The 9,937-nt window shown below is 49.8% G+C and overlaps 3 protein-coding genes and 1 pseudogene across 4 annotated transcripts; 3 read left to right on the forward strand and 1 right to left on the reverse strand.

Annotated features, from left to right (window-relative positions):
- Positions 1–15: 15 nt before the first annotated feature.
- LOC108891532 (transcription factor HES-5-like) lies at positions 16–636 on the reverse strand (annotated as a pseudogene).
- A 709-nt stretch (positions 637–1,345) lies between these two features.
- On the forward strand, positions 1,346–1,923 carry LOC108891533 (transcription factor HES-5-like). Its single transcript, XM_018688693.2, has 2 exons — positions 1,346–1,405; positions 1,516–1,923. The coding sequence occupies exons 1-2, from the start codon at positions 1,346–1,348 to the stop codon at positions 1,921–1,923; spliced, it is 468 nt and encodes a 155-aa protein (XP_018544209.1).
- A 1,504-nt stretch (positions 1,924–3,427) lies between these two features.
- LOC127139646 (E3 ubiquitin-protein ligase RNF123-like) lies at positions 3,428–7,402 on the forward strand. Of its 2 annotated transcripts, none has more exons than XM_051067757.1 (6): positions 3,428–3,596; positions 4,208–4,324; positions 4,552–4,639; positions 6,334–6,413; positions 7,149–7,246; positions 7,328–7,402. In XM_051067757.1, exons 2-6 carry the CDS (start codon positions 4,243–4,245, stop codon positions 7,385–7,387), a joined length of 408 nt encoding a protein of 135 aa, XP_050923714.1. In that variant the 5' UTR covers positions 3,428–3,596; positions 4,208–4,242; the 3' UTR covers positions 7,388–7,402. The 2 variants fall into 2 exon arrangements, with proteins under 2 accessions (XP_050923714.1, XP_050923715.1); XM_051067758.1 differs by having other exon boundaries at positions 4,211–4,324.
- A 581-nt stretch (positions 7,403–7,983) lies between these two features.
- LOC108891534 (E3 ubiquitin-protein ligase RNF123-like) lies at positions 7,984–9,654 on the forward strand (the record flags this gene model as incomplete). Its single annotated transcript, XM_018688694.2, has 6 exons — positions 7,984–8,114; positions 8,566–8,652; positions 8,739–8,806; positions 8,894–9,019; positions 9,345–9,459; positions 9,550–9,654. Coding segments are annotated over exons 1-6 (546 nt in total), but the record flags the coding sequence as incomplete, so codon positions are not given.
- Between the last annotated feature and the right edge of the window lie 283 nt (positions 9,655–9,937).

Genomic DNA, 9,937 nt, shown 5'->3' on the forward strand with positions numbered 1-9,937 from the left:
CCAGGACCCTCTGACCCAGACCCTCTGATCCAGACCAGGACCCTCTGACCCAGACCCTCTACCAGGGCCTCCACAGGACTCTGTTGGGGGGGGCAGCTGCTTCCCTGCAGCCTGGACGTGGCCGTGTGGAGGAGCAGAGGTTGGGTCCTGTGGCGGCAGCAGGGTGGAGGTGCTGCAGGTGCAGCGTGGCCTCTTCAGGGAGTCCTGGGACAGGAAGCGCAGCGTCTCGTCCCAGCAGCGGGAGTATCCGTGGGTCGGGGCTGGTCGGCCGCAGGCGGCGCTTCAGGAACGCCACGGTCATCTCAGCACGTCGGCCTTCTCCAGCTTGGCGTTGGGGTCCTGTCGGCGGAACTCCTCCTCCAGCAGGACCTTGAGCTGCTCGATGCAGCCGTTGATGCGATCTCTGCGCATCTTCTCCACCTGCGGTTTCCTGAGCTGCAGACAGAAGAGGAAGGAGGTCAGGAAGACGTGGAGAGGACGGAGCTGACGGAGACACAGAGACGGAGAGAGGGAGGAGAGGCTGCAGAGCAGGACTTACTTTGTGTCTGTCTTTGGTGGAGAGCAGTGAGAGGGGACAGTGTGTGGTGTTGGTTGGAGCCATGGTGGAGCAGAGTGAGCTGTGATGGACCGAGGAGCCCTCTCCTCTATTTATAGGCCACATTAGCCACAAAAGCCATGAGTCCCAGGCAGGAGCAGCTTTCCCACAGTCTGAGGCCAGTGGGCGAGGCCGAGCCACCAGGAGAGAGGCAGCTATTACCTCCTGGTTAACTGAGCGGGGGAGGTGAAGGTACAGAGCCCCCCCCCCCCCACCAGAGGCTCCCTCCACTTTATTACCTGGGAACCTTCCTGTGTCTCTGTGAGCAGCTGCTGCAGATGTTCAGCTGCTCACACACACACACACACACACACACACAGACTGAGACACACACACTGATTCTCTGATCAGTTTATTGTCTCTGTGGGGGGGGGGGGGGGGGGTCACAGTTCACTGCAACCATAAATTCTGTCTACCCCCCCCCCCCGTGTGGCGCGTGGATGTGTGTTGAAGACGTGTGCACGAGGAACCCCCCCCCACAGGACGGGGGTCAGTCATCAATAACCTGATCCTGGACGAGAGAGCGCCCGTGACATTCGCGCCACGCTCCGTCTGTGTGAGACAGGAAGGGGGGGGGGGGGTCTGTCTGCAGTCCGGACTTTATGACGGGTCCAGACTGTGGGAACCTCTCAGGTGTGAAGAGTCCACGCACGCGGAGCCCCTCCTGGTCTTATAAATACCGGACCCGAGGAGCCTGACTGACTGTCTGACTGACAGAGACCAGGACCCGGACTGAGGACCGACTCTGTGATGGCTCCTGTGACTCAGACCGGACCCGAGGACAAGCCTGGACCTGTGGACTCCAACAAGGTGAGACCCCCCCCCCCCCCCCCACACACACACACACACACACACCCTGACCCCCAGGTCCAGCCAGGTCCAGCCGGGTCCCGGTTCTAACCCGTCCTCTGCTCCTTCAGCAGCGGAGGCTCGCGGTGGAGAAGGCTCGAAGGGACCGGATCAGCTGCAGCATCGAGCAGCTGCGGACTCTGCTGGACCCGGAGCGGAGCGGCGCCCCCCGCCTGGAGAGGGTCGACGTCCTGGAGCTGGCCGTGGGGCTCCTGAGGCAGAGGGCCGTGGCCCCCCGCGTGGCCCCAGCTACTCCCGCGGCTTCTCGCAGTGTCTGCAGGAGACCCTGCGCCACCTGTCGCTGCACGCGCCGCTGCGGCCCGCGGAGCGGCGAGGAGATCAAGCGCTTCTACGTGCGGCAGAGAGCGGCGTTGCAGCGGCACGTGTCCGGGGAGCAGCGGCGGAGGACGGCGGCCAGGAAGCGGTCAGGATCCCGGTCTGCCGCGCGGTGCCACGGCGCCCTGTGGAGGCCGTGGTGACGTGTTTCCGGTCAGGACTACTTCTCTATGGACAAGCTGTGACTCAGACCCACGTGTCTGCCGGAAGCTTGGATCAGGTGTGCAACATTTGCACGTTCTCAGACAGGTGGTGAACAGGTGTAACCTGCTGTGTGATGCCTTTTGTAAAGGTGGGAACAGGTGAGAGACCACGTGACGGCGACTGCTCCTGTGACTGATTTAAACTGTATTAAACATTCCTCATGTTCAGATGTGTTCAGGCTCCTCTGTCAGTGTGGGACTCTCCAGCTTCATCACACACACACACACACACACACACACACACACACACACACACACACACACACACACACACACACACACACACACTTATTAATAATATCATGATGATCATTAGTGACAGTAACTGGTTCATTCATCAGGAGAAACTGACCTCAGATCAGAGTTTGGTGAAGAGGCTCTTTAATTCTTAAAGTCACAGACACTGATGTTAGAAAGTCTGAGTAACAAACAGCTTCTTCAGGGAGTAAAACTCAGATCACAGTTCCTCTTTCTGTAAACACCTGAGCAGGACGTGAATCGACCTGCAGGTAACAGGTACCAGGTGTGACCACTTGGTGGCAGTGCGTGTTAAAGTTAAAGTGTTAAAGCCAGGTCTTCCTTCCTGTCTGTCAGAGGAGGTGCTGCAGGTTGATTCATGTAGAACAGGATTACAGGTGCACTGATCCTCAGGGTTCAGGGTCAGCAGGTGAAGCAGACTGAAAACCAGATCCTCCTGAAGTCCAGGACCCAGTGGCAGAAGGTGGAGGCTTCAGGTGCAGCAGTGAATCATTAAAGGTCTCTGATCCACAGTCTCAGTCTGAAGCTGTCCTGACACAGAGCGACCACAGGGGGCGTTAGACTGAAGACTGACAGGTCTGTGTGGTCCAGTCCTGAACCAGGTCCTCTCTCAGGTCACATCAGTCACCTGCTCTGGGAGCTGGAGGTCACCTGTCCCAGGTGTGTTCAGTTTCCTCCTCCATGGGGGGTCAGGGTTAGTCCAGTCCTCGGTGTTTCACAGACTGTGACTGAGTGAGGAGAGGAGGCTCTGCTCATTCATCAACACTGGTTTTATTCCTCAGTTCTTTCTGCATTAATAAGAGGACGGGTCACCTGAGTTCAATCATTTAACTCGGTTTGTGAAACATTTATTCTACAGATGAGACCAGAGGGAAACGTGATTTCACTGCTTCAAAAGAGTCAGTGTTTGAGTCTGTCCCCAGGTTTAACCTGGACCTGGTCTGATGTCTTACAGCAGTCTCAGTCTCAGTCTGTTGATCTGCTCCAGGTCTGATCAGTGCGGCTCTGTTTTAATCAGTAAAGGTTTAATAAAGTTGTTAACAGCTTCCACACTTTATCTACATGTGTATGATAAAACAGTTATTCCTGGAGCACAGACTCCTTCAGTTCTGTGTCTCTAACTCTCCTCATCATCTCAAACTTCAGCGTCATTTTTGTTTCGCGTTTTGCGCAGAGACGTGTTTTGTCGCAGCTGCCGCTCCGTAGTGCGAGAGGCGTTGACAGAGAGGACTGTTGTGGTGGACATTCTGCTTCTCCTCCGGACCGCAGCCGAACACGTCCCGTGTGTCAGTCCGAACACTGGACACAGTGCCGGGCCTCAGGTGGAAGAGCGGTCCGTTTCACCTGAAGCAGCGGTACGTGCTGACGTCGAGTCCATTCAGCCGTTAGCTGCTGCTGTTAGCCGCTGTTAGCTGCCGTTAGCTGCTGTTAGCCGCTGCTGTTAGCCACCTGCTAACACTGAGCAGCCGGGGCAGGGCAGGGGGGAGTCCGGGGGAGAAGGCTCCAGTTCGGCCGGCCTCGACCCACAGGAGGTCCGGGTGAAGGGTTTTATATGAGCACAGAGCCGGGTTTAACCGGTCACTGTGAGCTAACATGCTAACAGCAGTACAGTAACTGTGGGTTGACACAGTAGCGACAGTAGTACACGTTACTGTAGGATACAGTTACTGTAGTACAGTTACCTCTTCCTACAGTTACCTCTTCCTACAGTTACTGTAGGGTACAGTAACTGTATGTACTGTAGTACAGTAACTGTATTACAGTATTTGTACAGTACTACAGTAACAATAGCAGTAGATACAGTAGAAGAGGTAACGGCAGTACACTTATGATCAGTAAAAATACACAGGTATCCTCATCTTTATCTAAAGTATCAGCAGTATTCTGAGTGTCATGTAGTAACAATACTGCAGTACTGTCAGTAGAAGTATGTGAGTATGTGTGTACCTGTGTACCTGTCTCTCAGCAGTGTGTGGGAGCAGCTGAGTGCAGTGGGACAGTATGAGCTCTAAAGGGGGGGGCACGGCTCTGACCCGCCGTAACTACAGACTGTCCTCAGACACAGACAAACCCAGAGCTACAGGTAGGAACTCTGCACCTGTCTCACCTGTCTCACCTGTCTCACACTGTGTTCATGTTCTCCATCAGACTGAAAACATTTACACCTGAACACTGAGGTTCAATGAACAGAGTTAATATAATTTCATGTGTTATTAATATTCTGCTGTTGTATATGTTGTGTGTTTGAGAGTCAAACACACCTGTCTAACCTGACACCTGTCTAACCTGACCTGTGGCTGTGTCTCTCAGGTATAGTGAATGAGAAGCTGCTCAGTGATTACCTGCATCATGTGTTTCCTTCAACCAAAGCGCAGGGACCTGCAGTGGCCTCCCTCAGGTAACAGCTCAGTCCTCTCTCTGCTCACCTGTCATTTCATTACCTGTTCAGCACAACCAGGCTCCAGCAGCCTGGATCCATGGAGCCAGCCTGGCCTGTGTCCACACTCCAGGCTGCTGCTGCTGGAGGAGAAAGTTTTAACACCAGTCAGTCTGAGCGTCTCAGTCTGTCTGAGTGCTGTTCATCCTCCTGTGTGATGTTCACTGACGTCTGAAAACAAAAAACTTCCACAGACTGTGAATCTGGTTTTGAGCTCAGTGGGCCTCGTTAGACTCCTCGCCTCGTTCTCTCCACCATCAGCAGGTTTTTCTTCTGGATTCATTTTGCTGTTTTTATTTGTCCTAACAAACCTTCTCTTTCTGAATCACCTGGTCTAATGGAGCATTGTGATTGGCTGAGGGAGAAGACGGGAGCTGGTGTCCCTGATGAAAACGCAGCAGAATCACTGTCATTTAGAAGCAAGACCGCTCAGAGCTCTGAATCCAGATCATGATTTTAATATGATTAATCATGCAGCTCTAACTGGCAGCACACAACATGGAGTCAGAGTCAGAGAGGAGAGTTTCAATATCTGAAGGAATCAGAGCAAAGAGAGGAACCAGAGAGGTGTTCCTAATAAACTGACCAGAGTCAGAGAGGTGATGTCTGGTTGTTTTGTTTTGATGTTTTGATGTATTGAGCAACAGATAAAAACTCGGTCACTGTGTGTGTGTGTGTGTGTGTGTGTGTGTTTTGTACTGTGACCTGGACTAGTGTTTCACTGCCCTTAAACCAGACAGGTTCATGTTACCATCAGCAGCTCTAAACATAGACACACACAGGTCGTCAGTGGACCCTCAGTCCATGTGCTCAGGGTGAACCTGACAGACCTGCAGCAGGGCTCAGTGAACCCTCCGAGGGAGGATTAGATGAGGACTCTGGTTTCATGTGGTGGTGAGGTTTGAAAATCTCTGAGCTCATGTGTTTAAATAAGACCAGTCAGACTCAGACGTCGTCTGTCAACATCAGAGAAGATTCAACTCAGGATTCAGTTTGATTCAGAGCTCACAGGTCGATACGCTCAGGATTCATCTGAGGATTTATCTCATGAAGAAAAAACAAACTCAGATCTGCAGAAATCAAATCTCTGATCTCAAATCAAACCCAGTTTCTCACAGTGTAACTACATGAAAGTTCAGATGTAAAGCTCAAGTCTTTCTCACAGTTCTTCTCTTATTCTTTAAAGGACAGGAAGCGTCCTGAGAGTAGAATAAGGAACTGTAACTACAGTCTTTCAGAGTGTTGCATTATGGGTTGTTTTTAGCCTGGTTCTGTCAGTGTGTGTGCAGGGAGTTTTTCAGAGTGAATCAGAGTTAACAGAGTCATGATGAGAGAGGGGGACGGACTGTCTACAGTTCACACAGTGTGATCAGTCACAGAGGGGTAACAGAGGGGTAATAGATTACTTCATGACATCATGATACAGTTCTTCAGCCTCATGTTTTCCTGATCATGATGCGCGGTTACACCTGAGGTCGACACACAGCTGTAAATGAAAACATGAGGCTTTAATAAACCTGAAGGTGTAGACGGTGAAGAAAAGTTTTATTCACCTTGTTCTTCACTTTGACCGCCTCAGTCTCACTCCAACACGTCACCAGGTGTTCTCACCTGTCTCTGTTCACTGAGTCTGATCCTCTCTCTGCTCTGCACAGGAAGACTCTTGGTTTCCAGGACCTGGGTGCTCACCTGGAGAGACTCCTGTCTGAGGGAGAAGCCAGCGAGGACAGCAGAGGTACACGTCCACCTGCAGGGTTTCCTCCTCCTGTCTGTCCTGTCTCCACACACTTTATCTGAGGTGTTTAACACTGAGCTCAGGTGACAGACAGACAGACAGACAGACAGACACATGAACATGAGAACACCTCAGTCCTCTTCAAACTGTTCTCACTAATTATGAGTGTGTCTGTTTGTTTTTGTTTATTTTTATTATTATCATTATTATTATTTTTTTTAATTTATAAATTTTTTAAATTATTATTATTATTGTTGTTATTATTGTTATTTGTACTGGTGTATGTTTGCTTTCTTCTCTTTTTGTTTTTGTCTACTTGTTTGATGTGTGAGTGTTTAAGTAGATGTGTTTGATTGGATGTCACCTGGATGGGTGGGGGGTGGGGGGCGGGTTCACAACTTTTGTAAGAAATGCTTAAGCAATTATTTGAGTGTCTTCAACACTGAAAAAAATGATAAATAAAGTTGTTAAAAAAAACTGTTCTCACTAACAAACCACTAAACCACATCACCTGCTGACAGGCAGCTGGAAACACCAGTGTTTAATAATGTGATGATGAACATAAAGACAGCTCAGGACGACCAAATAATAATGATCAATCATTGATCATTATTTGATTATTTTTGATAGTAGAAATGTCTCTCCTCTGAAACAGAGACTTTAAAGATGAACTGACAGGAAGTCAAACAAAGATCTGTGAAGACGCTGACCTTTGACCCCTGTGTGTCCCTGCAGATCAGTCCGTTGAAGGTCGTCTGGGTCCTCAGCCCGTCGTCCTCGATCACACCAGTGGGTTTGAAGGCCTCCTGTTTGTAGATGACGACCTGCTGGGGGTGAGACGATGTCAAACTCTCCTCATGTTCATATACAGTCTTCTGCAGTGACTGACCTTAACTCTGACCCTCTGACCTCAGGTCATCGGCCACAGCAACTTCAGCTCCATCAGAGCCACCACCTGTGTTTACCAAAGGTAAATCACTGCACGATAACACACCTGAGCTGATCCTGGAAACAACAACAACACGATTCAGAGTCTGATGTAACACTGTGTTTTTACATCATCTGTCTCATCATATACAGTTTATACACACTCATACATTTAACCCCAGAAGAACAAGTCACAGCTTCTTTATCCTGATCAGTGAGTTCAGACCAGTGGAGATCCTGGATCCACAGCAGGAAACACTCAACAGATCTGTTCTCCAAGACTCACGTACGACTGGTTTTAGAGGAAACGTTGCAGCAGCAAATTCATATTTAGAAGTTTCTCAGAGGAATGAGTGAGCTGTGAACTGGTCCAACAGATCCAGTCTGATCTGATCTGGTCTGATCTGATCCAGTCTGATCTGAACCAGTCAGAGATGGACCAGGTCCGGGTTAGAGTCTGTGCAGGTAGTCTCACTCACTGAACTGAAACATGCTGTATATTACCCATGATCCTCCTCTCCTCCTGCAGCAGCGATGGTGTCCAGCTGCTACACCCAGTGGTCGTTTGATTAACGTTCACTAATGTTAAACAACATCCAGAGCCTCTGCTGAACTCCACAGATTCATTTACTGTTATTAAATCTGACCTCAGTTCAGTTCAATGGTTTTAACATTTGTTGATTTCCAGGGAAGTGGGCGTACGAGGTTCTGATCTCCTCCCAGGGTCTGATGCAGATCGGCTGGTGTACTCTGAACTGTCGCTTCAACCAGGAGGTAAATCTGAATCTGAACGTTCCTGAGACTGAGTCTGAGTCTGAGTCTGAGACTGAGTCTGAGTCTGAGTCTGAGTCTGAGACTGAGTCTGAGTCTGAGACCTGAGTCTGAGTCTGAGTCTGAGTCTGAGACTGAGTCTGAGTCTGGAGTCTGAGTCTGAGACTGAGTCTGAGTCTGAGTCTGAGACTGAGTCTGAGTCTGAGTCTGAGTCTGAGTCTGAGACTGAGTCTGAGTCTGAGTCTGAGTCTGAGAGTGAGTCTGAGTCTGAGAGTGAGTCTGAGTCTGAGAGTGAGTCTGAGTCTGAGTCTGAGACTGAGTCTGTCTGACTGTCTCTGTCTCTGACTCTGTCTCTGACTCTGTCTCTGTCTGTCTGTCTGTCTCTCTATGTCTCTGTCTCTGTCTCTGTCTCTGACTCTGACTCTGTCTGTCTGTCTCTCTCTGTCTCTGTTAGGAGGGAGTGGGGGACACGCCTGATTCTTACGCCTATGATGGAAACAGAGTCAGGAAGTGGAACGTGACGACCACCAACTATGGGAAGGTGACAGTGGTTCAGAGTAATGAAGCATTAGATTAATGTGCTGTGAGTGTGATGGAGGAGACTGATGTGGGTTTGTTTTCCCTCAGTCGTGGGCTGCAGGAGACATCGTCAGCTGCCTGATAGACCTGGACGAGGGAACAATCACTTTCTGCCTGTAAGTTACTGAGAGGACGTTCCTCAGATGAATAAGAAAGTTTCCAGTGGGTGTGTTTTACCTTGATGTTGCGTTCACTGTCCTCAGGAACGGCCAGTCTCTGGGCACGGCTTTCACCAACATTAAGATGGGTCCAGGTGTAGCGTACTTTCCTGCCATCAGCCTCTCCTTCAAAGAGTCGGTGGCCTTTAACTTTGGCAGCAGACCTCTCAGATATCCTTCACTGCTCCTCACCTTCATCCCCTCTGTCTCCTCTGTTTGTCTTTGACCATGTTCACACCTGGACAGGTGAGCTCATCTTAGGTGTGATAAAGCATAACAAAATACAAAAATAAAAGAGATGTATCAAAGTGAATAAAACCAGAAATAAAAAGTAGAATATTAAAATAAAACAATTTAGAAAATAGAAATAGAATAAAGGGATAAAGCAGAGAGTAAAACAGAGTAAATAAAGAGAGGTGGTTGTTTTCCAACATTGTTTTCCTTCTTACCTGTCGATGAGGTCATCAGTTATGAGTCTTTAACCTGTGTGGTTCACGTACCCTGTGGACGGGTACCTGCCCCTGCAGAACCCCCCCTCTGCAGACCTGACCAAGGCTCACAAACTGCTGGGCTACATCAAGAATGTCCTGTCCACCAGCATCGACACACAGGTGCGACTCACCCGCTCTGACCTGACTAGCCGCCCCCCCCGCCCCCTCCCATATATCTGACCCCGTTCTCTCTGCCCCCCCCCTCCACAGGAGGACCGGCTGCTGGAGAAGGACTGTGCCTTGTGGAGGCTTCATGGAGAACCAACAGTCCTCATCGCTCTGGCTCACATCTTCAACCACTTTGCTCCTCTCATGGTGAGGAACTGACCTGTGATCAGTTACAGTTACAGTTATAGTTACAGTTACAGTTCACCTGCTCAGTGTTTCACAGTCTTCATGTCGTACAGTTTCTCCTCAGCTTATCTGTACACAATTCAAAGACACATTTTAAACAGATTTTCATCCTGAACAGAGATCAGCACCTCTCACTACCTGTTCAAGGACAGATTAAAGGACAGGTGAAAGGACAGATTAAAGGAGAGATTAAAGGACAGGTTAAGGACATATTAAAGGACAGATTAAAGGACAGGTGACAGGA

This window comes from Lates calcarifer, unplaced genomic scaffold (assembly GCF_001640805.2).
Source record: "Lates calcarifer isolate ASB-BC8 unplaced genomic scaffold, TLL_Latcal_v3 _unitig_1987_quiver_2651, whole genome shotgun sequence".
In the NCBI taxonomy this organism is placed as follows: Eukaryota; Metazoa; Chordata; class Actinopteri; family Centropomidae; genus Lates; species Lates calcarifer.

Bases quoted from the DNA above. Each gene is read 5' to 3' on its own strand.
- LOC108891533 (XM_018688693.2), top strand. From the start codon at position 1,346: ATGGCTCCTGTGACTCAGACCGGACCCGAGGACAAGCCTGGACCTGTG. The intron at 1,406-1,515 runs GTGAGACCCCCC...CTGCTCCTTCAG, and splicing joins GACCTGTGGACTCCAACAAG to CAGCGGAGGCTCGCGGTGGA.
- LOC127139646 (XM_051067757.1), top strand. From the start codon at position 4,243: ATGAGCTCTAAAGGGGGGGGCACGGCTCTGACCCGCCGTAACTACAGA. The intron at 6,414-7,148 runs GTACACGTCCAC...GTGTCCCTGCAG, and splicing joins AGCCAGCGAGGACAGCAGAG to ATCAGTCCGTTGAAGGTCGT. The intron at 7,247-7,327 runs GTGAGACGATGT...CTCTGACCTCAG, and splicing joins TAGATGACGACCTGCTGGGG to GTCATCGGCCACAGCAACTT.